Below are 24792 nucleotides of genomic sequence, written 5' to 3' on the forward strand. Positions count from 1 at the left end.
CGTAGGCTGTGTAACCTGAGGTTTTGAAATCCCTCTGAATTTGGGCAGTTTTTGTTGTGTTCTAACATAGCTTATAGAGGTAACGCTTTTTTGCACACAGTGAATTAAGAGAAGTTATCCTAGACTTCTCTTAGGCCTGTAACAACTAATCAGTGTCCAGATATTTTCTGTGCAACATGGAGAAGGCATTTTACATAACTGTTGCATTCAGTAGCAGTTAATTATGTTTGACAAAGACCCAGTATGATAGTAGGAAATGAGTTAATACTGTGGTGCTGATTTTCAGTTCATACCAAGGTCTATATAGCTACTGTGTCGTATGCTATTCCTCCTTTTTTGTGCTACTTGCAGCAGCACCCCCAACCTTGTTGCATATTTCTGCTTCCAAATGCCTGATGCAGATCATGCAGTTTCATGTTCATTCACTTCGGAAGCTACGGTGTTCATTAAAGTCTGTGCCTGAACTTCCTGTTGTCACACAGCACTCAGTTGGCTTCCATGCCTCAGATTTCCCAAAGTCTATCAAAATGCAGCGCTGAATGGTCATGTTTCCAGCTGGGAAGCTACTGAAGCTTTGAGTTCTGATGAGAACATGCTTCAGAAGAGCTCTTTGCCTTACTGTATGGACATATATCTCTTTTGCGGTGTGCTGAGGCTCAGAGGAGATGGCTCAGCACTGTTACCCTCATCTGCTAAGATGCTGGGGAATATTGATTGCTGGATCCTTTCCTGAGCATGTGTTTGTGTCCTATTATCTGTCCCTGGTGCTGCTCCCTGTGCCGTGGCTTGTTTGTGACCTTAAAAAGCTCCTTTCGGAAAGTGGATTTTTTTACATGTGAGTTTATGGGATAGAAAGAAAGCTTGATGTGCAGGCCCTGTGCTTGCACTTCCCAGTGGGCTGATGCCTGGCTTCCCTGCTGTGGTACAGTGAATGTGCAGCAAGGTGCTCGCTTGACTCCCTCAGCACCTGCCCACTCCTTTTATTTCAGCTGTGGCTTGCTCATAGCCGAGAGCAGTAAAAAGGGTGGTGGCTGTGGTGTGAGTGCACACCAAGGCCAGGGCAGGTTTTTTGCCTCTTCCAGATGGGCCAAGGCATGCACACAGCTGGGCTCCTGGTAGAAAGGTGAGATTGACCTTTTATGACATGCAGTTTTTCTGCTTGGAGCTGTTGTTGAGCAGCTGAGGGCTTGGAAATGATGGCAAGTGTCACTGAGGTGCAGCAGGTTCTGTGTGCAGGGAGGCTGTGGAAAGGCAGCTTGGCTGTTTGGCAGATCTTTGTACAGATTTGTTCAGCAGATACCTCAAGATGCCAAGAGGTTTTTGGAAACAGCTGTAAGCAAAGGCCAGCGCTGATACATGGGAGTGATTGTCAAACAGTGAAGTCATGCAGGAGGTGCGCTCTCTTATAATTCTGTTTTCTGACTGTCCGTCTGCAGGTGCTAAAAGAAGCTTCCCAAACCAACCTCCTTGCAAGGGTCTGGTGGTACAAGCCTTTCCAGTACTTTGAAAAGAATGTCCAAGGAATTGTACCTCGCTCCTACCACTGGCCCTTCCCCTGGCCGGTGCTGCACCGGGGCAGGCAGGTGAAATACAGCCGGCTGGTGAATGACACATAGCAGCGTGTTGGTGGACAGAGGGGGAAAGGGCCCGTCCCAAGTGCTAAGAACTCCATGCAAGAAGATGCCATAAAAAAAAACAACAAAGCAACCCCAACCCCTCCCTAACCCTTTCTTTTAACAGCTCCCTTGACTTAACCTATTCAGTTACCTGGTAAGCACTGTGATCTTTTTTTTCCTCTCCAAAGGATCTGCGTTGGACAACAATAAAGAGAATTTAACTTATCACGCACTGTTATACATTTCTTGTTAATAGATTTGGGATTTCCATTACCCATCACCGTGTTCCTTTGTATATGATGCGACAGCATAAATGAAAGCTTTTATACCATAAGTTCTGGTCTTTCCAGTCATGTCTGGGAATAACGCGTATTATTTTCTTGGGAAAACATACTTTTCATATCTCTTGCCCCAAAGATTGGGCTGTAAGCCATTTTCTAGCTAATGACTCTATGAAGGTTTCTGATACCTGCCTCGGGTAAATCGAGAAATCTTTCTACCTGTTGCACCGCGATACAAGCGAGATGATAGACACAGGAAGGTTTGCTAATCTTGGTTTTGTAGACTCTGCAGTGACTGTGTCAAAAAGTGCAAAAAAAAAAAAAAAGAAAGAAAAAAAAAAGTTGTAAAGTGATTTTCTAAGTATTTCCTAACTTTATTTTTCAAAATGTGTATGAAAATTAAATTTGAAAAGATTTTTACATGTCAGAGAATAGAGAGTTAAAATTTAAAGAAAATGCTTCTTGGGAGAGAGAGATTTGTCTATGTTTCTAGTGCCTTTCTTGTCTTGATTGTATGGTCAGTAGGCAGTCTTAAATGTTTTTATTTAAAATAAAGTATTCCATGAAAGCAGAAATATATATACTGTATAATTACTAATTTTTGCATTTATAGCTAAATTAAACTGGAAATTTGCTTATGATGTTGAAATTGCCATGGGTAGGGGTAAACCAAAAAAGAAGGGTCAGATCTTGTTCACACATTGTGAGCAGATCGTACTAAAAGAAATCACTTTATTGTCTACTTGGTAGCTGTGTTTTAATAAGAAAACAGCCATGAATTCCCGTTTTTTAAGAATTTTACAAATGATCACTGAGTGAACTACAAATGGTTTCTCCATCCCATATTGAGCTGTTGTTGGAAAAACAACAAAGATAATCTATTTCTTTAAAATATTTGTGCAGAAACTGCATGTAACTATAAGTTTCACTCCTACCATACATACTGTATGTCTGGGGAAGTATTCTATCCTAAACTTGCCAATGTGCAGAACAAAATAGTTTTTTTTAAAGAATGAAGAAGAGAAAAAAAATATATGAATATATATATATATATATACATTCTGTATTTTACGTGAAGCAGAGTTATCTTCTGTAGGGTTTTTGTGTATTCACAAGGTGATATTTGTATTGTAAAACAACAATGGTGAAGGAAAATAAAAAGGCTTTTGAAAAATGTAGTTTCCTTTATGTTTCTAGTATTAATCTTAAATTTTAAGCTAGGTTTAATCTTCCCGACCTTGCCTTTGATTTTACATGTAATTGCACTGTAGGCCATCAAATTGTATGGAAACTGCATTGCTGTTGAATTGCTGTTCACCGTTGGCAAACCAGTGCCTTGTCTGAAATAAATACTATGCAATACATTCTGACCATGTGGGAGCTGGGAGCGGATCTGAGAAGCCCTCCTTGGAACCATCCCCAGGGCTTGAAAAATCTACCCCAAAAGTGCAGTGGCAGAGCGTGTGGCAGGGCAGGCAGCCGGCAGCCCAGGAGCTGCCCAGAATGTCCCACTGTTGTGAGTTCTTGATGGTGACAGTATCACTTTTTGCTTCTTCTGGTTTAGTTTAGGGTTTTTGGTGGTGGTGGTGATGGTAGCATTTTATCTTTACTTTTCCGCCCTCTTTTCAACCTCCTTGAGGAATCATTCCTGTGTTACTTCTGCTGCTTTGCCTCGCCGTTGCCTGGGATGCTGAGCAAGATGAGCCCGTTCCTTAGAAGCTCTCCCTGGAAGGGAGAGGATTTCTTCCTATTCCACATTTCTTGGCAAAAGCCCTTTGCAGCAGTATTTGCAGAGCCATCTGCAAGTTTTAGGGATTAGCTCTGCATGCTTTGCCTTCAGTTCACAGTAATTGTCTTTGCAAGTGTGCGGTTGAAAGCTGATTTTAAAACAGCAAATCCATCCCAAGGCGATTGCTTGAGAGAATTCACGCTCCCAGATGTAAAAGAATAAGTAGATTTTTCAAGACCTGGCATCACGCACATCAAAACCATTGACATAAGTAATGTATGGATATATGCACATGACATTAAATGGAATCTGCTGAATTCTGCATTGTAGTGTCTGACTTACTGCATGGGTCTTGCTGAACATGGCTTCGTTTTGTTTGTTCACGGCAGAGCTGTGCTTTGGTAAAGCATGCTGTGCTGTCATGAGAAATAATGGGGCAGGCAGGGATGCCGAGCCCAGCAGTGCCACACTGAGTTCTGCATTTCCCCCAGGATGCTCAGGTATGATATGTGTACCCACTTCTTCTGCATTTGCTTCCTGTGATGGGCATCTGTAAGGGCACTTAAAAATAATGAGAAGTAAGGTTTTGAGGCATATCTGTTTTTCTGGGGTAAAACATAGCATGTCCAGGGCAGACCGGAATTTGAAGGAGACATCTCCAGACGTACAAGTTGGAAAAAAAAGAAAAAAGGGCTCAGAACCGAGAAGGACCCTGCAGTTGTTGGTGTCTGGGAGAAGTAGCTGAGGTCTTTCTCTGGGAGTGGACCTGGGTGAGTCCCCACGTTGCTGCACACCACTGTGGCTTTGTTTTTGGCTCTTTCAGGTGGGGAAGGTTTCAGAATTCTTAAAGTACAAGGAGGGAAGGTTCTTGAGCACAAGCCAAGCAAAGGCAATGAAAGCTTTGCTTTTTGGTACTCTGCATAGAGCACAGAGGTGGTGAAGCATTTGCATGGTGCCTCCTGGTGTTGCCTGTGTAACCCAGCAGGAACACACACTGCAGAAAATGGACTCTTGCACCAGCTCAGTGTTTTGGCTGCACCTTTGTTTTTCTCCAAACCTGAGCTCATCTGTGCTCTGAGTGTCTGCTGGTGAGCACAGGGCTGAAATCGTGATGTTCTGCAGCAGGAGGTGCTTTTTGCTGCCACTTTGTGAAATTTGCTTGCAGAGGGTTTCCAGCAGCATCCCCAGCCCTGCTGGTTGCCATCATCGGCAAGTGTAGGTATGGATGCATGTAGAGCAGCCCATCTTAGTCGTCACTTTCTACTCAATTATTGTCCATAAAATGTCAGCTGGCGCTAGCTTGGGAAGGTCCTCCCCAGTTCTGTTTTGTCATTTTCCCATCTCTGGGCCCAGTGAGCAGGAAGAGATTCCCAAGAAGAGTTTCCTGGTCTTGTACTGGAGCTCTTTGGTATCCAAACGTGACCAGACACCAAGTTGTTGAAGGCCTCCAGGTGGAGGGGGTCAGCCTGGGGCAGCGTGGGCTGAAGCCTAAATTTGCTGCATGGCTTCTTCTGATGTCTCCTAAGCACAGAAAGCACTGCTGGCTGGCCTGAGGGTCCCAACCTCCACCAGTCCTGCAGCTGCAAGGGTGCATCTCCATCCCCGAACATTGCGACACAATTCTGGAGCCCAAGGGTCTCTCCCTTGCAGCTCTTTGTGATGCTTTGGGTTACTTCTGTGGACCTTTGAGGTGCTGTTTCAAATCTTTGTGTACACAGAAATGGGCAATGAACAGCAGTTGGTTTAAGTTAATTTTGGCTTATCTCAGCTTCTTGCATGTGGGTCCAGCAGCCAGGGCTGTAAATCTGGGCATGGACAGATCTTTTTGCCTGCCCATGTAGTTGAGGTGGTTGAGCCTCTGCTATCACTTATTTTTTCATTTCCACCTAGTCTTATAGGCTTCAAGGAAAACAGAACGAGAAGAAGCTCAGAGGCAGTCACTGAGGTGGCATCTGATTCTACATATCACCATTTCCTCGGTTTCTCCCACAGCCCAGCCCTTCACCTGATGGAGTTACCTGCTGCTGTCGGGGTGCTTTGGCTGGGAAATCAGGAGGGGAGATCTGCGTGGTGCTGCCTGATTCACCTTGCCTGTCTCTGCCAGAGCCCCGAAGGATTTTGCTGATGGCTTTGCTCGGAAACCTTATCTGCTGTCATCAGGATCCATATAAAAGGGACTTTGGACATTCTGTATTAAATAAGCAGCATTATGCAAAAGGCTTCAGACTTGCGTTCCCTTCTCACAAGTTGGGATCCCAAGCTTTGGTGAACATCTTGAGTCTGGACAAACAGCAAACTCCCACTGAGAGCTGATCCTTGTTCCAGGCCCCTGCTATAGACACCAGCTGTGCAAAACACAGCACAAACAGGTTTGAAAGGAAGTTTCCATTCTCTGAATGCCAAAGTCTGTGGTGTGTCACTGCTTCGGGGTACCTGCTGTGGCTTCCCCGGCTCCCAAATAATGCGGTGTTGATGCTGCTGCTTTCAGTGTCTGCAGTGTCTGCCAGGTTTCAGTGGCACAACGCATTCCAGCCCAAGGAAGAGAAGCCTGGGCAACGCCGTGCATTTTTTGGGGGAAAGGAAATGTCACTCTATTCATTCCCTGTCCATCCTTCTGACAATGCCCTGCGGAGGCAAGCAGAAACTCATGGAATTGTGCAGCAGGTCTGACCTGTCCCCTGCTATGTGCATGCAGCTCCAGTCAGTCGGTATCTTCTGGGCTCATTTTGCTGCCTTCCTGTTGTTTAAATTCATCAAAATTAGGGCAAGTTCTGAGACAGACTTTTGAGGATAGTGAAAGCCCAAGCCTCATCCAGCAGACAGAGACACCAGCCAGCAGTATTTTGCAAGAACAAATCAGTGGGCTTTCACCCCAAATGTGAGGCCGCTTTCCATACAAATTGAGGTTTTAATTGCAATGCAAATGAGCTGCCTTTTGGCTCTCATGCTGATTCTCTTGGCCGAAACTCAGCTGGCTGTGCAAAAACAAGGCGGCAAGGTTGCTGTCCTGATGATGATGTTGGACAGAAATGCAGATACCCTTTAGGGGTTTCTTTTTTCTGCCCAGCACTTGCAACATTACCTCAAAGAGAGATTTTTAATTGGAATTTTTAACAGATGGAGCATTTTCTGTCCGTTAGGCTTGGGAATGTTGTGGTAAATTCTTGGTGGGGATAAATGGCTTCCTGGCTTGCCTCAGACACTGCGCACCTATGAGTTACCAAAATGAGTTGTTGCAAGGAGGGGTTTGGATGAATGTCTACCACATGCCAATGAGATGAGTCAGAATGAGAATTGGGAGAAGGAAAACAAAGGGGAAGAACAGACAAATAAGCACTCTATTTGGTTAGTCTCTCTCTTTTGTGGTCTGCTCAAATTTGTATTCGCATTGGAGGAGCATCTAGAAAGCAAGGACAGATGGAAGTCCTCGGTGTCCCATCGGTACCTTTGCTTGTGTCTCCTCCATCCTTTCCTGAGCACCGACACTGGAAGATAAGGATGGAAGGATTCAGGTTCAGGCGGTTCATGAAGACGATTGTGGCTCCTGTGGATTTGTAAGAGAAGAGCTGGAAGTCTCTGTCACAGGCTGCCTAAAGAAGCTGTGGTTTCCCCATCCCTGAATGTGCTTAAGGCCCATCCTCATGCATTGAGGATGCCCACCACAGGGGATTGTCACTGGGTGGGCTTTAAGGTCCCTTGCAACCCAAGCAATTCTATGGTTCTATAAGACAAGCACACCATCACTATACCAGCTCTTGAAAAGTCAGTCTCACAATGAAGAGCCAATACATCACCTTTGGAAAGAGTTCATGTTCTGCCAATGCCCCGCCTATTCCCATGGCATCCTGCCTTGCAGGCTGTTTGCCACCAACAGCAGGGCCAGCACGTTCCATTGGTATCACAGCAAGCAGATAACGTATCAAGAAATCTTACTTCTCCCCACCAGCCAGCTTGAAATCTGCTGAGACTTAGCAAAATACTGGAGGGAACCTTGAATCCATGACTCAGGTTGCTCACGGAGATATTAACCCTTTGGATTAGGAGTATGATAGAAACAGGGATAAAAGTGGAAAACAACATCTGCTTTGATGTTTGGAAGCTGAGTAGGATGGAAAAGGTATGTGGTTCCATCCTTAAATTCCCTAGTTAGTTGTAGTACCCTAGAAGGCCTTAGAAGAGTATATCCCTGTATTTGAGCTCATCCAGTGAAGTCTGTCAAACATTGGGAGCAATCTTCCACAGGGACTGGAGATCACAGCAGGATCCTGCAGGCAGCTCAGGCAGTGATGAGGCAAAGAGGAGGGAACAGGCCTGCTGCTAAGTTCCTGGTGCACCAGAGGTGATCTATGCAATCCTAAAAAGGTTGTGTTGAAGAGACAGACACTGTTCATAACTTAAATGAATGGAAAAACTCTGCCTGCTTTCGCAGTAAAAGTTATTGATCTGTTTCCCCTTATCTTGCATGGAGCCTGACTCACAGGGCTATAACAGCAGTAATTTTCAAGCTGGACTTTTCATCAGGTTTCAAGCAGGAAGATGTTCCTCCAACCCCTGGGACACGTGAGAGACCACAGGTACAGAGACAGAATTGAGCATACCAAAGCCTCACAGCACCCAGAACACCAAAACCCTTGGAGGCTGCGCTGCAAGGTGAGTTTGCATGAGGTGTTGTTGAGATTCTGTGGTACTATTTTTCACTTTTTACTATTACTCCAGCTATTTAATCACTTGGAGAAATGAATGTAATCCTATTGTGTGGATGTGTTTTGGGATGGCACGGCGATAACAATTACCCAGATAGGTTGCGATATGTGATAGGATGCCAGCTCCTAGTTTCTGTACTAAAATGCAAAGCCAAGAAAGGGGAAGGAAGGGAACACATAATACTATGTTTCTTACCACTAAAAGGTTTGTTAGGTGAAATTCAGCAGTGATCACAGCTGCTTTATCTCTCTGTGGCAAAAGAAACTTATAGAGAGGTCATCTATAGCAGATTTGGGTGACTGGCTCATTGCCATGCTTCCGAGACCATAAATTTCCTCTCCAATTGTGGGTCCATCCTCCATGCTGAGACACAGCCATAGGGGCAAAACACTGTCACTCAGGCTGGCAGTTCCCACATTGCATGGGGCCATCTCCAGGAAATTTGGCACCACCACCAAGAATGGAGATTCCCAAAGATCCTCAGAAATCTGCCCCTTTGGGCAGGTATGTGCATCAGACAAAGGCAGAAGCATATAAAGGAACAGGATTTGTGGCCATTTTGTGCACCTAAGTATGTTTGAAAATGCCCAGAGTTGTCTTAAAGGCTTATTTCTGCCTTGCACAGATGCTTCCAAGAAGGGCAAAAGACACATCCTAGATCCAAGTGCGACCTCCCACCCAGCAAGTCTGAAGATCTTGATGAAAATTCAGATGTCAGGGCAGGACAAATAGAAGATTTTTAACGTAGGAGGAAATGCAGCATTTTCTCATTGCCTTATTTTCAACATTTTTTCTTGTTAGTCTTTAAAATGAGATGGAGGAACAATGCTCAAAATGGGAGAAGCAAGGAGCTCTGCATAGCAGGAGAAAGGCTGGCATCTCTACAGTAGGGTCCTATCTAGGAGCACTGTCACAAGTACTACTTTTTCTATCCTGGAGAGAAATGCATTTGCACATGCCATGGAGATGTTTGTCTTGCCTCAAGTTTCCTAAATTAAACATTGTTGTGATGAAAATATTGTGCGCTCTGAGCACAAGCTGCAAAAATGCAGTGAGGCTTCAGGCATTTCCTTCGGCTGCGTGGTGAGTATACAGCCTGGCAAAATATCTGGGGTTTATTTGAAAGACTTGTTCAAGAGAGCATGCCAAGCATCCCTGTTCAGTGAGGGGATGTGCAGCGCACAAACCATCAGTGGCTCACTGCAGTGTCCTGTCTGCCATCCCACCAGCTCCTCTCTGCTCACACAGGGCGATGTGTAGACAGAGGAATAGACACCCCTACTCCAGCCTGGAGATTGTCCTCATCACTCTCCTGGTGCTGATGACAGCGGTGACCGTGGCACTCCTCGTCCTCCACTTTGTCACTGGGGAGAGCAGCAATGGCAAGTTGAGCTCTTTTGGTACAGCTCAAGAGGGTTTGCTGGGAAGGAGGGAGGATGCAGGAGGGAGTGGAGATGCACAGTTGTCAGATTTCTTTTTAAAGCAGAAACAGTGATATCCACACCACAATGAAACAGTGACATGGTGGTGTCTCATTTCCAAATCATTTGCAGCCTCGAGCCTTTACAAGTGCGCCCCTTATTTGCACTGGTCAATGGTTTTTGCTTGAATCTGAATACCAGCCCCAGTTCTCCCCAGTTCTGCAGTGGTGTGTCATTTCATGTGCATGACACGTCCTGTGGCCATGCATTCAGATCCCATCAGTCCATTCCTCCATGAAGCAGTTTGCTTTTTTGGAAAGCCTAAAACAGCACTAAAAAAAAATAGTCAAGCGATGAAGCACTTTACTGAAACCCAGAGAAGGAGAAATCTAAGGAGCAAGTCTGCACTCCTGGGCCATTTCCAGTTGCACAGAGCATGTTGTCTGTGAGCTGTGTGCCTGGACCTGCAATTTAAATTGATGGGATGCACCACAGTGTTTGCAATACCATTACCAACCATTTTATGCCTCCAAGCCCACCACCAGACATGGGGCATTGGGTGGCAGGACCTGCTCAAAGGAACCCTTAGATCACTTCTCATATGCCCCATTCTTATCCTCTGAAGAGATAAAATATTGGTAGGGGAGGTTTTAATGGTTTAATGGGAATCTTCTTCCTTTATGCTGCTTTAAGCACGAGCAATATCTATCTGCTGCTCCTGTGGGCAGTCTGTGGCCAATGAGAGCATATCTTTTCTCCTCTGTTTTACATGACAGCCAAGGAAAGGGCATGGTGGGAAGACCAACTCCAGCAGGGCAGGAAGAGCAGATTAAGCACACACAAATATTTTCCCATGGTGTTATCTCAGCCTCCAGTGATTTGTGGCTGTGGGATTTCCTGAAGCACAGAGAATTTACTTACTTACTTATTAACTCTCACTGTTTTTTCTCATGTGACGCTGTCCAGACACTTTGAGCATCAGGCAGATCCCTGGTCCATAGGCTTCCTAAGCTCCCAGGAATGTTTAGCAGGTTTCAGACACGCTTTACAAAGGCTACATTAACTCTTATGATCTTAATTCTGCTTGTTCTTGTGGCCACTTATCTCACAGATTCACAGAATGGCTTGTCAGTGGGGTTGGAACTTGCTGATCCCTGAGGTCTCTTCCAACCCCACTGACATAGACAGGGTTCCAGCCACCAGATCAAGTACTGGATCAGGCTGCCCAGGGCACCATCCAACCTGGCCTAAAACACCTCTGGTGACGGGGCATCCACAACCTCTCTGGGCTGTTCCAGCACCTCACCACTCTCTCAGTAAAAAAACTTCTGCCTGACATCTAATCTAAATCTTCCCTTCTTTAGTTTAAAACCATTCCCCCCTGCCTCATCACTACCTACCTGTGGAAAAAGTTGATTTCCCTCTTGTCTGTAATCTCCCTTTAAATATTGGAAGGCCGTAATGAGGTCTTCCTGCAGCCTTCTCTTTTTCAGGCTGAACAATCCCAGCTCCTTCATCCTGTCTTCATATAAGAGGAGCACTAGCCTTCTGAGCATCTTCATAGCCTTCCTCTTGACCCTCTCCAACAGCTCCACGTTTTTTCTATGTTGGGGGCCCAAGGCCTGGACAAAATACTCCAGATGAAGCCTCATGAGAGCAGGGTAGAAAGAGAATCACCTCCCTGTCCCTGCTGGTCCCCCCTCTTCTGATGGAGCCCAGGGTACCATTGGCCTTCTGAGCTGCAGGAGCACACTGCTGGCTCATGCTCAATTTGTCATCACCCAGAACCCCTAAGTCCTTCTCTGCAAGGCTGCTCTTAAGGAGTTTTCTCCCAGTCTCTGTACATATCTGGGATTCCCCCTGAAACCAAGTGCAAAACGTTGCACTTCGCTTTGTTGAACCTCATGAGTTCTCTCCTGCATTGGTGAGTGCCAGGTCCAGCAATGCTTCACCTCTAGTGGGTTTGTCCAACACCTGAAGTTGCTGTCAATGGATCCCATGGGACTCTGGATTGCTTGCAGCTTACTGTGACATTTCCCCAGTAGATTTCTGAGTGGTTGAAATCCACTATCTCCCATTCATTAAAATAAATTCCCTATCTATCTTATTATAGATTATGATAAACCATCGCCAACCCAGAAACCACCAACAACTGATGGCTCTGGAAACTACTTACTGGGTGTAGGTCGGGCAGACTGCACAGGGCCCGTAGCAGAAATTCCTCTGGTATGTATGGGGAATTGCTCAGAAGTTCAGTTAAATACTGATTTTTCATCATCCCTCAGTGTTGCGGTGGGCTTTTTTGTTGTTGTTGTTTGTTTGTTTGTTTGTTTGTGTGGGCTTTTTTTTTTTTTTTTCCCCCAGAACTTCTGCCTTAAAATCTCTGTGTTCGCAAACAGTTGTCTTCATTAATCATTATGTGAATTGTTGTGTAATCAAAAGGCAAGATAGTTGCATCTCTGAGTTAAAAGATTTCTCTGATCTTCTGGAAAATATGCTTAGAAAAACATATGGAAATGGACACATCCCGTATTTTGTCTGGTGGAGCTCTTCCCTTCCAGATGGGCTATGCCAATCCAGACCAGGTGGGTGGCGGACTTCTCACACGCCTCTACAGCCGAGCCTTCATCGTGGCTGAGCCCAGTGACTCCAGGAGAGTGGTGTTTGTCAGCACTGACATAGGGATGATGTCCCAGAGGCTGAGGCTGGAGGTATGTGGCTGAAAGTCTGCAAGGTCTGAGTGGCGGCAGGTGCTAGTGTTAATGCTGCAGACATTACAAAATGATAATGAATCTAGCAGCACCGTGACTGTTTGCTTGGGAATCTCTTTGCAGCATGATCTTGAGAGATGTCCTGTCTCTTCTGAAGAAGAGCTGCTGATTCCTGAGGCTTTTCTCAGCAGAAAAATTATAAAAAAATATATGTGACCTTGGTGCCTGAGTAAATCTGAGTTTCTAGCACCACAGAGGACGAAAGGAGATCCTTGAGACATGGAGACTCCATGAATGACTTAGTGTGGGCTGCAAGTTGGCCATAGAGGTCTTCACTTTTAAATATATTATTGTTTAATATATTATTATTTTAAGACAGTTGTCAAGTCAACAACTACAACCTACTTGTTTGGCCACTGGTATAGGAGTATCAGGTGCAAAGTGAGGAGTGAGGAGCTGGTAGAGAGGCTGGGTTTACTGCAGGGCTTGATACAAATCTCCACAGCCCTTGAACATGAAAAAGGGGTTTTAGGACCATTTCTTTTCCCTTAGGTGTTGAAGGAACTGAAGATCAAGTATGGCGAGCTGTACAGAAGGGACAACGTCATCCTGAGTGGCACCCACACACACTCAGGGCCTGGTGGTTACTTCCAGTACACACTCTTCTGGATCACTAGCAGAGGGTTGATCAAACCAAACCTCAATGCTATAGTGAATGGCATTGTAAAGGTAGGGGTCACAGGAACTGGTGACATAAAAGTCCATGAACACAGAAAAGGTGGGGGAGATGCTTTTGTGACCAACTCACTGTGATGTTCATGGTAGCACCTCACAAGAATGCTGAGGATGCAGCACCTGTAAATCAAAGGAACCTCTAAATCACAGAACAGTTTTGGGTGGAGGGGGCCTTAAAAATCCTCCAGTTCCAACCACTGCCTTAAAATACACTCAGAAGTGGTTTTCTGCTTGCCAGTGAGATCAGGTCAGAAAGCAAAAGACTTTTTTTAGAAAGAGGTGGTTATGGCTGATTTTGAAATGTTGCTTATAATTAGCTTCTAATTTTCTAAGATTTTCAGCTATTTAAGAAAAGCAAAGCAAACAAAACCCCCAAAATCCCAAGAAAGTGTTAGAATAGGCAGGGGAGGAGTTCTCCAAATAATCTCATATATTTTTCACATTTGTGGTCTAACATCCTTCTGATTTTCAGAGCATTGATATAGCACATCAGAACATGAAGAGAGGAAGGCTTTTTTTAAACAGAGGCATGGTAGAAAACAGTCAAATCAACCGCAGCCCTTACTCGTATCTCCAGAATCCAGCATCTGAACGTAGCAGGTAAACTCACCTCAAAAATGAGAGAGACACTGTGTTGGGAGCCAGTTGTCTTTACAGCCAGCTTTTCCTGGTCATTTATAGGATGGTTCAAAAGTGGAGGCAAGTCCTCAGCAGAATGACACTGTCACCATCCTGGGTTGTCTGGCATCTGCATTCCCAAAAAGGAGTTGTACGTGCAGGCTTGGAAGTTGTGGTTCCTTCCAAGCATGTGAGGCATTGGCTAAAGATGTGACCTTCTGCATGATTAAAAACAACAGAAAAAGAATGTCCTTAGTAGACACTGTATGTCAGGCAGCATTAAAATGCATGAGGCTGTATTTGAAGAGAGCTCCTCTCTCCATCACTAAAGGAAGCAGTGCCTGAGGTCAGCAATGACCATACTTCTTGCTTTATATTCACAGCTATTTTAGGATGGTCCTGTAAGGTCTCACCATGTCCTGGTAATATCTGTAATATCCTCTTTGTTTTCTTGCACAGTCCAGTGGAGATTTAACAACATGGAGTCTGACTTTGGCCCTGGTGCTAATGTGATTTCTCCACTTCATTGTCCCAGGTACTCAACCAACACAGATAAAGAAATGGTGATGCTGAAGATGGTAGATGAGAATGGACATGACCTAGGACTCATCAGGTACTGGCTACTGAAGAAACACTCTTCTCTCCAAATTCACATAAACCAGAGAATATCAGGAGTGTGGTTCAGGGGTAGTTCTGTAGTTCCCTGCTTGCACAAGCCTTCCTGCTTTTCAGGAAGATCTACATGACTTTCCTATATACCATTCTTCCCAGACGGTCAGCAGAGAGTCTCTGAGGGAAGAACAAGTTATGGTGAGAGTCCTTGAGGGCGTAAACCAGGTCAGTGTCTCTCATCTGCTCTGGAACTGCAATGGGCACTTCTCTGGTTATGGCACCTACACTGTGGCTTGCAGAGGAGCCTGGAAAAGATTACCAGAGTTGGCTTGCCCTGATAGGGGTGCAAAAACCTCCTACCTGCTGGGTGTTGGATGTTTAAGGCTTGTCCATCTCAACAGTGTAGAACAGGGGATGAAGATCACACTGCCAGCCCTTGAGGCTCATTCAGCACCCTATATTTCACTCAAAGCATGCTGTTCCTGGTGCTGGGTGCCTGGTGCCCTTTTTATGACAGCCATCCTATCAGCACATGTTCTTGGCTGCTCGAAGTTCAGAGCTCAAGGCTGGGCCAATGAAGTCAAAGGCAGTCCTGAACCAGTGGTGTGATTTCTCCACTCAGAAACCAGAAAGGAGTCTGACTGCATTAGGAGCATTTTCCTCTGTGATTTTCCCCATACTCGTGTCACAGTCAGTGTGGTGAGAAAAAAACAAGCCTCAGCAGTTTTATGATACGGTCTTGTCCCACCGGATGTCATGCATAATCATTAAACGTGCTGTTTGACAGACTCTGCCCAGTGAGAGTTGAACAATCTGCTGAAAACGCAGTTTTATCCATGGAGGGAGGGTCCTTTCGAGCTGCGGTGAACCTTGGAGCTTATTTGGGGTTCAATTAACTCTCAGTGGCCCTGGTGATTACTCTGCCATCTGCACACTCATGATCTGGCTCTTCGTGAGTCCTGTTCATGATGGGAGAAGGTGTAAATAGCTCTGCCCTTGTTAATCCAGACCTGGGCACTGGTGGTCTGGCTTTTTATTTCCCCGTAGAAAATTCCCATAAGTCAATTGCAAATATTTAGGTAGATGCATTTAAATAAAGGATTTCCTTATGTATGTCTTCTCTTCAGCTGGTTTGCTGTGCATCCTGTCAGCATGAACAACACCAACCATCTTGTCAACAGCGACAACATGGGCTATGCATCTCTCCTGTTTGAGCAGGAGAAGAACAAGGGTGTGCTTCCTGGAGAGGTGGGAGCATTTTCAGATGATTGAAAATAATGGGGAAAAATAGTGCAATGGGGTGGAAGGATGATACTTACCATGGTCCACAGCAGGCTCCTTTGAATGGTGAAATAGGACAGTGGGGTAAATGCAGCAAAAGGAGGCTGAAGATGCATCCTTTGATCTATTTACTACTGGAAACACTGGAAAACACCAGAAAGGCAAGCGTGGGATAGTAGATCCCGTACACTGTATATGTAGTATAGGATCAAACCTCTGGTTACTTGTTTCCTGTGGCTTCCAGCTGGTTCTGTCTCCTGGTTTTCATATGTCCAGATGCTAACACAGCTCCTTTAGAAAGTATTATTTCCCTTGACATAGTGCATGGTTATGGATGCAAGTTGGTGCAAGCTTGGCTTGCAAGCAAGGCTGTATGTATGGACATGTTTGCAGGACGTGCCATTCAGCTGTATGGTTGGCTGGACAGTTTCGTCTAGCAGTCTCACAAATGACTAAAGAGCTGATAAGTTAAGAAAATAGATGCTGTTGACACATGCCATCTCCAGAAGGGGGGAAACAAGAAGATGAGCTGAGAGCTGAGTTCAGCCACACTTGGTGTACACCCAGCCTTGCTGCTCTGGACGTTTTACCTCCTGCACCCGTACCCACTGGCTCTCACCCTATAAATCTGTCATGGTGAAAGCCTAGCAGAATGAAAAGCTGGATGAGATTGCTGCAATGAGCGTGATCAGTAACACACAGAGCTGGGGATGCAGGGCCACATGGAAGGAAGAGGTAAATTGCACGCTTGCAGCCCCAAAAGAAAGAATGCAGGCAATGTCTGCAATCACTGCAAGTCAGTAAAACCCATCTGACAATATCTCTGTTTTACAGGGCTCTTTTGTTGCTGCCTTTGCATCCTCCAACCTGGGGGATGTGTCTCCCAACACCAAAGGTCCATTCTGCATAAACACAGGGGAATCGTGTGATAACCCACAGAGCACCTGTCCTGTCGGGGGGGTATGTATGGATTGCTTGATCCACATAAATTATGACAAAAAAGAAAGCTTGAACTGGAACTGCACATACAGCACTATGTGGTGTTTTCCTACAATTCTGCATGTAAAGAACCCCTTTGAGACTGCTCTGGGCACCCCTTCAATAAACATAACATGTGTTGTCCTCCCTGTTTTCTGGCCAGGCAGCCCAGATCCAAATGTGTCATGCTGTGAATTTGCAGTAGTGCTGTAACCCAACTTCCTACGTTTTAGGTGGCTAACAAGAAGCTATTAATTCCCACATGAAGAAAATCACTTTTGCCTTCACCCACTTGGCAGCAAAATGCCCTCCATATTAACAGGCCACTATCATTTAAGCACATTTCTTAACAGGCATCAATGTGCATGGCCATGGGACCTGGCACTGACATGTTCGACAGCACAAGAATTATTGCACAAAATATCTACTTGAAAGCAAAGGTGAGTGATGTTTTGCTTTACAAATGTGCCCGAGTGCTCTTATTACAAAAACAAATGTGCATTAGTCTGGGCAAATTTCTTGCACTTGCTCTTTCTTTTAGATTTCTACAAAATCCATGTTAGTATACTTAAAGAAAATTTCCCTATTATTCAAAAAGTGCACACATCTATTTAGATGTTTGATCATAGGCCTTGCAATTTGCAAATGTTTTTCTGAGATCTTAATCTCTTCCTTGCTGCTGCACAATGTGGGTGTTGCTCCCTTACAGTTGTCCCTCCAAGTGCATGCAGCTCAGAGAGATCAGGTGGGAAAACCAGAGATGTTGGAGACTCCTGAAGAGCTCCAGGACACCATCACATGCCACTTACTGGCATCACTGGAATATGTCAGGGAGTGGAGATACGACTCTTCTAGATGAAGCTCAGAAGGGCTGGATGCCCGATTTATCCTTCCTCAAGGAATTCTGCCTATTCATCAGGCCTCCCACTCCAGCAGGCCCTGCACTGTGTCCTGCTTGGAGTGCTGACTTGTTATGTCCTCTAGGAGCTGTACATCAGTGCTACCCAGGAGCTCACTGGGCCGCTGCTCTCCGCTCACCAGTGGGTCAACATGAGTGATGTCCAGGTGCAGCTCAATGCCACACACATGGTAAGAAGGTTTGAGCTCTCACAGTGTGATGAGACAGACTGGAGGGAAGTGGCTTTAAAATCTCTCTCTTGTGATTTGTTTTTTTTTTTTTTTTTTTTTCCCCTCTCTTCTGATTAAGGTTAAAACATGCAAACCAGCCTTGGGACATAGTTTTGCTGCAGGGACCATAGATGGAGTGGGGGCTTTCAACTTCACACAAGGTGATCTGGGGAGTGGGTTTCAATGTGGCTTTATGCACATAAAAGAGGAGGAGGTGGGGCGTGTCCCATTTGGATTCAAATCCTACTATTTCTTTAGAAAACATCAACAGCACATTGAGCCAATTCCACTAAGTGATGCTTTGAGGAAGGTGTGGCCTTAAAGCCCATGCAAGCTTGTCTGTGCTCATTAGAGAGATCCTGGAGAAGGATGTGGCCCTGCCCTGCAGGAAGGGGAGCTCTGAACATGGAATGGGGAGGAAGAAGATCTGCTTCAGGGCAGTCTTCCCATTTTTTCTCATTGCCCTGATGCACAGCTGGCATTTCAAACCACCCCAGAAAAGGAAATGGTTGGAAACAGCTGACCTGGCACAAGGAAGGGGTGGGCAATATATGAGGCTTCTGTCTGCCAGCTCCTGCAGAGGCTGTGCAGCAGTAGTGTTGAAGAGATGTTTTTCCTCCAGGCTCAGTAGAAGGGGACCCGTTTTGGGACAACATCCGGGACCAGCTCCTGGGAGAGCCATCCAATGAAACAAAGGCTTGCCACCAACCAAAGCCGGTCCTCTTTAGCACCGGGGAGGTAAGAACAGAGCAGCATATGTGCTCTGAGCCTGCCATATTGGGTGGGATTCTGCATTTTGTTTTCCAGAGCCACATAACTCTCAAGTTCTTGTTTTCAATTTCTTTTTAGCAGACATTCATTTTTTTAAAAGTGTTTTTTTTTCAAGCTGAAATGCTGCTCAGTGGTGTTCAAGAATGGTGTTGTCTGTGCTATGGGGTGGCTTGAAGCCAGGGCTAGATTGTTTTGTTTGTTTGTTTTTTTTTTGCTACTTTTCCATAAAAGTCATATCAACTTATTTTTCTGTCTCAGATGACTTGGCCTCACCCCTGGCACCCTGACATCGTAGATGTTCAGATTGCTACTATTGGGTCATTGGCAATTGTTGCTGTTCCTGGAGAGTTCACGTACGTATTTCTTGCTCCACTTATCACAGCTGAGAGCATTGCTATTGTAGAAAAGGAGAGCAGGCTAAAAATTGTCCCCCATATATGCAATAGCTCTGCAGGCTCCACATATGTATATCCACTGCACTGAGTTGCCTTGTCTTCTCTGGTTCCTTGGAGATTCCCTTTCTCTTCTCCATTGTATAAATGAATGAGATGGAAATGAACGTGCTCAATGAGCTTCTTGTGGCCTCTCCTCTGTCCTGCTGTGCTGTGTGGTGAACAAGTGACTTCTGCTTAAGCCCCTCGGTTTCTGTAGGCTGACATTTTTCCCTTAACATCCCTAGGACCATGTCGGGACGCAGGCTGCGGGAAGCTATTAAAAGTGTGAGTTATCAAAGATGAGACTTCCTGATGGGGCACTGCACCTGGAACTTCACATTTCTGGATCCTTCTGATCTTTCCCTCGTCCCCTCCCAGCTCATGCCTTACAGAGTTCTCCTTCTCATGGTTCCTTCACACTCACTTTGTGTGCACTTACTGATATACAAGAGAAACAAACATCCTCCCCAAGAGGCAAACTAATTAGATTTCAATCCATTAAGGTAGCTTTTCGTGGTGGATACATCTCATTCTCAATTTTGGTCTGAATATTTAATTTTGCCTACTGCTCCCACAACACATTGAGGCTATCTCACACTGTTACATTGCCAAGGTATTTAGGAGAATACAGATATCAGACTTCACAACACCCTTAAACTAATTGTATTCACTGGAGCATGAGGTCATTTTTCCTCTCTTTGTGTGGAAAGTGAAAAAGAATCATTAATACACTTGCAGTATGGCTTTCATGAACATCCAGCCCCATACCCACTGTAACTTTGTAATCTGCCCTGGTAAATAATAACATTACAATATAATAACATGACCGTGCATTAAGAAGTTGATAAAAGATGAGTGATTTATTTATTTCCCTTCTTAGGAATTTGGCTCTCACGGTACAGTAGGAATGGATGTTGTAATTGCGGGTCTGTGTAATGTCTACACGCATTACATTACCACCTATGAAGAATACCAGGTAACTGATTCAGATTTTCCTATATGGGATAATAATTCATGTGAAATTATGCACACATAGAGTACTTATCCTTTGCTACGAAAAACTGAGGATTCTGCAGCCACAATCCCAACACAACCTTATTTATTTTGGACTAGTCAAGATGGTGCAAGTGCCAAAGTGCAGACCATTTCCAAGATTCTGGAAACTGACCTGGGAGGAGATGTTGGGAGAGCTGGGATTGTCCAAACCAAAGAGTCAGAGGCAAAAAATTATAAGCCTTTGAGAGAGTGAAAGAGCTATGAAAAACAGAATAGTAACAGCTGGTTCTCCCTGTTTGTGATGGATAGGAGAAAGAAGAATAACCTGAAGTCACAGCAGAAATACCTGGGCTAGCAGTGGGACTGTCCCCTAGCAATAAGGTGATTGAGATGCAGGAAACCAACCATTTAAATAAGGATTATAAATTAAATATTAATCATTAAATAAGCCCTTGCAGGTACAGTACTGTTCTTGTCTTGGTGCAGCTGGATGAGACACACACACTGTTCAAGAGTCCTTTCAGCCTCCCCCTTTTCTAACTTTGTCCTTTCCTAGGTTCAACGATACGAGGCGGCATCGACTATTTATGGACCACACACCCTTTCTGCTTACATCCAGTTGTACAGAGAAATTGCAAGGGCTATTGCTACGGTAATCAATATTTTCTATATGCCATATGCTTGGATATGTATTTGGATAAAGAACCAGAGCACTGATGTGATTCATAATCCTCAAATGAGGAGCTACGAGATATGGTTTAGTGGCTTGCAGTAGCAAGGGTGATAGAAGGACAGTTGGACTGGATGGTATCGTAGGTCCTTTCCAAGCTTGGGATTCTATGATTCTATAATGGAGAGAGTGGCTATATGGACTGACGTATAATGAACACATCTTCTCTCCCACAGAGCACAGTGCAGGACTTGCCAAGTGGCCCTGAGCCCCCACTTTTCAACGTAACCAGCCTGACCTTGGTGCCTGCTGTCACTCCCGATAGAGCACCAGTGAATAAGACATTTGGGGATGTGCTTCAAGAAGTGAACGTACAGTATCGAGTGGTGAGAGCTTCAAGCATTTGCTAAAACCCGTTTAGAAAATAATCTTTAAATGCTTAATTATCTTGCTGAAGTGTCTGAATTTTCTAAACTGTGTGGTGATCTCAAACCTAAAAGACATCATTGCTCTTTTTGGGCACGGGTGAAAAGGCAGATTTTAGCTGTACCCATCCATGCACGTGTCATGCACTTCGTTTTTGTATCTTCCACATGTGCACAAGGTCAGAGAGCGCTCTGGAATTCTAAAAGCTCCTTCAAAATGCCTTCTTTCTTCCTTATTTCTGGTAACGAACCAAACTTACCCCTTGACCATGAAGTTTTATTTCTGCAAAATGGTTAAATACGCTAGCAATTCTCCAAAGCAGCAGTACTCTTCAGATCAGAGTAGCAGAGGAGAGACAGAGTTTTGATACCAATGTAATTGTACTGAATATGGTTAAAATTACGGAAAGATTAAGTCCTTATGATAATCAACATGAAGAACATTCTCCCTTCTGCTTCTACGTAAAGTAACTGTTGATAATGAAGTGGTCAAATACTGTACAGTGATTTCTTTACAAGCAGAAATCAGGACGCCTTTGATGTTTCTGGGGTGGAATGTAAATGAAATAAAAATGTTAGAAAGGGTTGAGTTCTCAATACCTAAAATGTAGATAAGGAGTTCAGAGCAAGAGCTTTCATTTCAATGCAGTGTCCAGCAGTAAGATAGGAAGAAGGCAGGGAGTTATTCTTAAAATCTGACCTATTTCCTACTGTCTTTTACAAAGAAATTGTACATGCTGTGATGTTTGTCCAACAACCAGGAAAGGGGAAGGCACGGAATGCCAGTTCACGATATAAACTGTTCACTGCTATTGCAACAAGTGAAATTATTTTAAGACAACAAACAAAACACTCTTAAGACATCTTCAAAGGATGTTATTAATGTGCTGCTCAGACTTTAACATAAATTTCAATTTCCCCCTCAGGGAGAAGTTGCTGCAGTAACTTTTGTAGGTGCAAACCCCAGGAACTCTGCAGAGAACACGGTAAATATAACACAGAAATGTTGGAGCTGGAGATGCTAAGGATTAATGTTTAGTTAGTGCATCTGCCCTATGCATTTAACTCACTGATGTTCTTGTTTCGAAAGGAGCAAGATCATGTGCTTCCAGTGCTTTTTGTTTCACTGCAAGTTCAGAAGACAGTTTTTCCTATAGGGATTTCCTTTGAGAGTTCACTCCAACAGAAGATTTTTGGATTAAAGTCCTTATTTTGGACTTTTGTCTGTTAGAGACCATGTTGGCTTGTATTTGACATATTAGATATGAAACCCACACTCAAGGTCATATACAAATCATCCATGATCTATTCACACTATTGAAGTTGAAGGTACTTATGCCATGCAACAGTCCAGTATAAAATGCCCTCCAGCTGGAGCAAGAGTGGACTCTAGCCTCCATCTTATCTGCTCAGTGCATCCATTTAATTAGCTGAAGAAAATCAGAAATGTAAATAATTCACTCCATCAGTCATCTAAGACAGAAACTGGTCGCAAATAACTTGCCTGTGCAATGGTCAAGTACTTTACATATTCCCTACTTCATTTGTAAGTTTAAGTTCAGAAGCATAGTCCCTTTTCCACTTGAAATGACACAGAAGAGTAGGGACTTGCCTGTTCACTCAGCCTCTGGCCAATTCTTTTGTTTTTATTCCAGACTGAACACAACTTCCTGACCGTGGAGAGATACATGAATGTTACAAGGAGCTGGCAGGTGGTACAGAACGATGCCTCTTGGGACACCAGGTCTGTGTCCCTAACACTGCTTCGCAGTCTCTGCATGGGCTTTGAGTTTAATCCAACCTTAGGTTGGTCTTGTTCCTTCAGACAGTGCTCTTTGGGAATACATCAGTCCACATTCGTTTGGTTAACGTGTCCAGAACAAAACATTCAGCCTTCCCCTTGGTATATCTTCTGCAATGAAAGCTTATAAATTTCAGAGTGGTATACTGAAGAGTAAGAATTGGAGCAGGATCAGTGTTCAATTTGTTCACAGCCTACATCCATCCATCCATCCATCTTTAGTATTGTGCTAATGGATAGGATACCAAATAAGAGGCCCAGACAACAGTAAGGCTTTTATAGGAGAAGACTGTCTGGTTTGTTGTACATCATAGAGCAGAAACAGATATCAATTTTAAAAGTCTATAAGAAAACAAAATCAAGGTTGGAGATGTCAATCATGAGGAAAAACAGCCATTATGCAGCAAAGTTGATGTCACCTTTCAAAGCTATCCTAGAAGCCAGTATACAAAGTACAAATGTCAAGGGAGTCTTTGGTCAAACTTTTCATTTTGAAGTTACTCTCCTGCTACAATAAACCGAGGCATTTGCCAATCTTCCCCTGCACCTCTAAGAACACACACACCAACCAATAAGAAACTGGAAAACATCCATATTGAGATCTTCTGGCATTGCGACGTCCCACCGCATATAACGTCAGGCATCGGAGAGAGTGTTCTAATGCTCAATGTGTTCTGGACTTGCTGGGCTCTGTCTTGGTGTTCACAACAGTGGAGCATCAGACCAGACCCCACATCTGCAGTGTGGGCAGTTATCGCTGCCCTGGCACTGCTCAGGAGGATGGGCAGCAATTTGCCTGGCCCTGCCTTTTGTTGAAGGCAGACAACAGAGATAAATGGTGGCCAGATCGCCACGAGCTCATCTGCCCAAAGTTCTTCCCAGGTGAGATCTAGGCTGAATTCTAGTTCCTGGGTCCCAAGGGACAGAGAGAGGGTGGTGGCACAGGTCCATCAGCACAGGTCCATCACAGCAGCGTTTTGTGGTCACAGCATTACACACAGCCAAACATTTTCTAAAAACTTGTCAACCCTGTAGAGCTTGGGATTGGCTTGGTGGTTGCTGCTCTGATAGCCTAAATATATGAGCAAAAGGGTAATAGTAGCTCTTAAAATATACTTAGCTGGAACACATTCATCTTATGTTAAAACAAATGTATTTTCTTGTTGACTCCAGTTTGGTCTTGCCCTCTAGGTTTTACTGGACCAAAGGGTCGTCTGGCCAGAGCAATGTGACAATTGAATGGCACATCCCTAGCAGCACAGAGCCTGGCATCTACAGGATCCAGTACTTCGGGCACTACAGGAGGCTGCTCAAGCAGTTCTATCCCTTTGAAGGCACATCTGCAGCATTTGAAATTACAAACCTGTAGCCAACTGTTTTCATTAAAGGAATTGTTGCCTCTGAACAGTAGATTTGATACCCGTGATGTTCAAATGAACACCTGGAGGTTTTCTGTGGCATTTTTCCTCTGTAGGAAAAATGTTGTTGTCACTTTTGTGCTTCTCGTTGTCCTTTGCTGTGCAAAGCTCAGCTTTTTGCAAAGTTTTGACTTTTACCTGCAATTCAGCCTCATTAGTTTGATATATTTTCATTCAAATAGCACCTGTCCCAGATGAATCTCACTGATTCTTATTGTACTAAAAAATGAACTGTTTTTCTTTACTCACTAAATAAATGCTTATTGATCGTGAATAGGCTCTCGGAGAGAACTAATGAATGATGAGACCTAATCCAGACAATAACATAGTACATAAAATTGAGCCCAGTCCATATAGCTGGGAAGAACTGCTGAATTCATAAGACATCAGAAAAGAAGATGTCTTAGTTTCAGCTGGGACAGGATTAGGACAACTGACTTAAATTGGCCAAAGGGATATATAA

General features: G+C 44.4%; 2 protein-coding genes across 8 annotated transcripts in view; both read left to right on the forward strand.

Moving 5' to 3' along the window:
• SGMS1 (sphingomyelin synthase 1) overlaps positions 1-3948 on the forward strand; it is a 76895-nt gene extending 72947 nt beyond the window's left edge. For all 7 annotated transcript variants that reach the window (XM_042862941.1, XM_042862939.1, XM_042862943.1 and 4 more), the window contains one exon: positions 1437-3948. In XM_042862941.1, coding sequence (XP_042718875.1) covers positions 1437-1616 — 180 coding nt within the window. In that variant the 3' untranslated portion in view covers positions 1617-3948. The remainder of the gene's footprint in view (positions 1-1436) is intronic.
• Positions 3949-9582: 5634 nt separating this feature from the next.
• LOC122175437 (putative neutral ceramidase C) lies at positions 9583-24530 on the forward strand. Its single transcript, XM_042863124.1, has 20 exons — positions 9583-9730; positions 11865-11977; positions 12313-12462; positions 13015-13191; positions 13670-13797; positions 14351-14428; positions 15555-15675; positions 16543-16668; positions 17040-17126; positions 17671-17775; positions 17894-17975; positions 18437-18552; positions 18844-18938; positions 19265-19304; positions 19900-19995; positions 20572-20667; positions 20922-21071; positions 22037-22096; positions 22766-22854; positions 24103-24530. Exons 1-20 carry the CDS (start codon positions 9583-9585, stop codon positions 24278-24280), a joined length of 2235 nt encoding a protein of 744 aa, XP_042719058.1. The 3' UTR covers positions 24281-24530.
• The last annotated feature ends 262 nt before the right edge of the window (positions 24531-24792 follow it).

Source organism: Lagopus leucura, unplaced genomic scaffold (assembly GCF_019238085.1).
Source record: "Lagopus leucura isolate 7727_CA_CO unplaced genomic scaffold, USGS_WTPT01 Super-Scaffold_739, whole genome shotgun sequence".
In the NCBI taxonomy this organism is placed as follows: domain Eukaryota; kingdom Metazoa; phylum Chordata; class Aves; order Galliformes; family Phasianidae; genus Lagopus; species Lagopus leucura.

What these genes read in the sequence shown, in the direction of transcription:
- LOC122175437 (XM_042863124.1), top strand. Translation starts at nt 9,583, where the DNA reads ATGTGTAGACAGAGGAATAGACACCCCTACTCCAGCCTGGAGATTGTC. An exon ending in ATATCTACTTGAAAGCAAAG is followed by an intron (nt 17,127 to 17,670) that starts GTGAGTGATGTT and finishes TATGTCCTCTAG; the next exon opens with GAGCTGTACATCAGTGCTAC. An exon ending in AGCTCAATGCCACACACATG is followed by an intron (nt 17,776 to 17,893) that starts GTAAGAAGGTTT and finishes CTTCTGATTAAG; the next exon opens with GTTAAAACATGCAAACCAGC.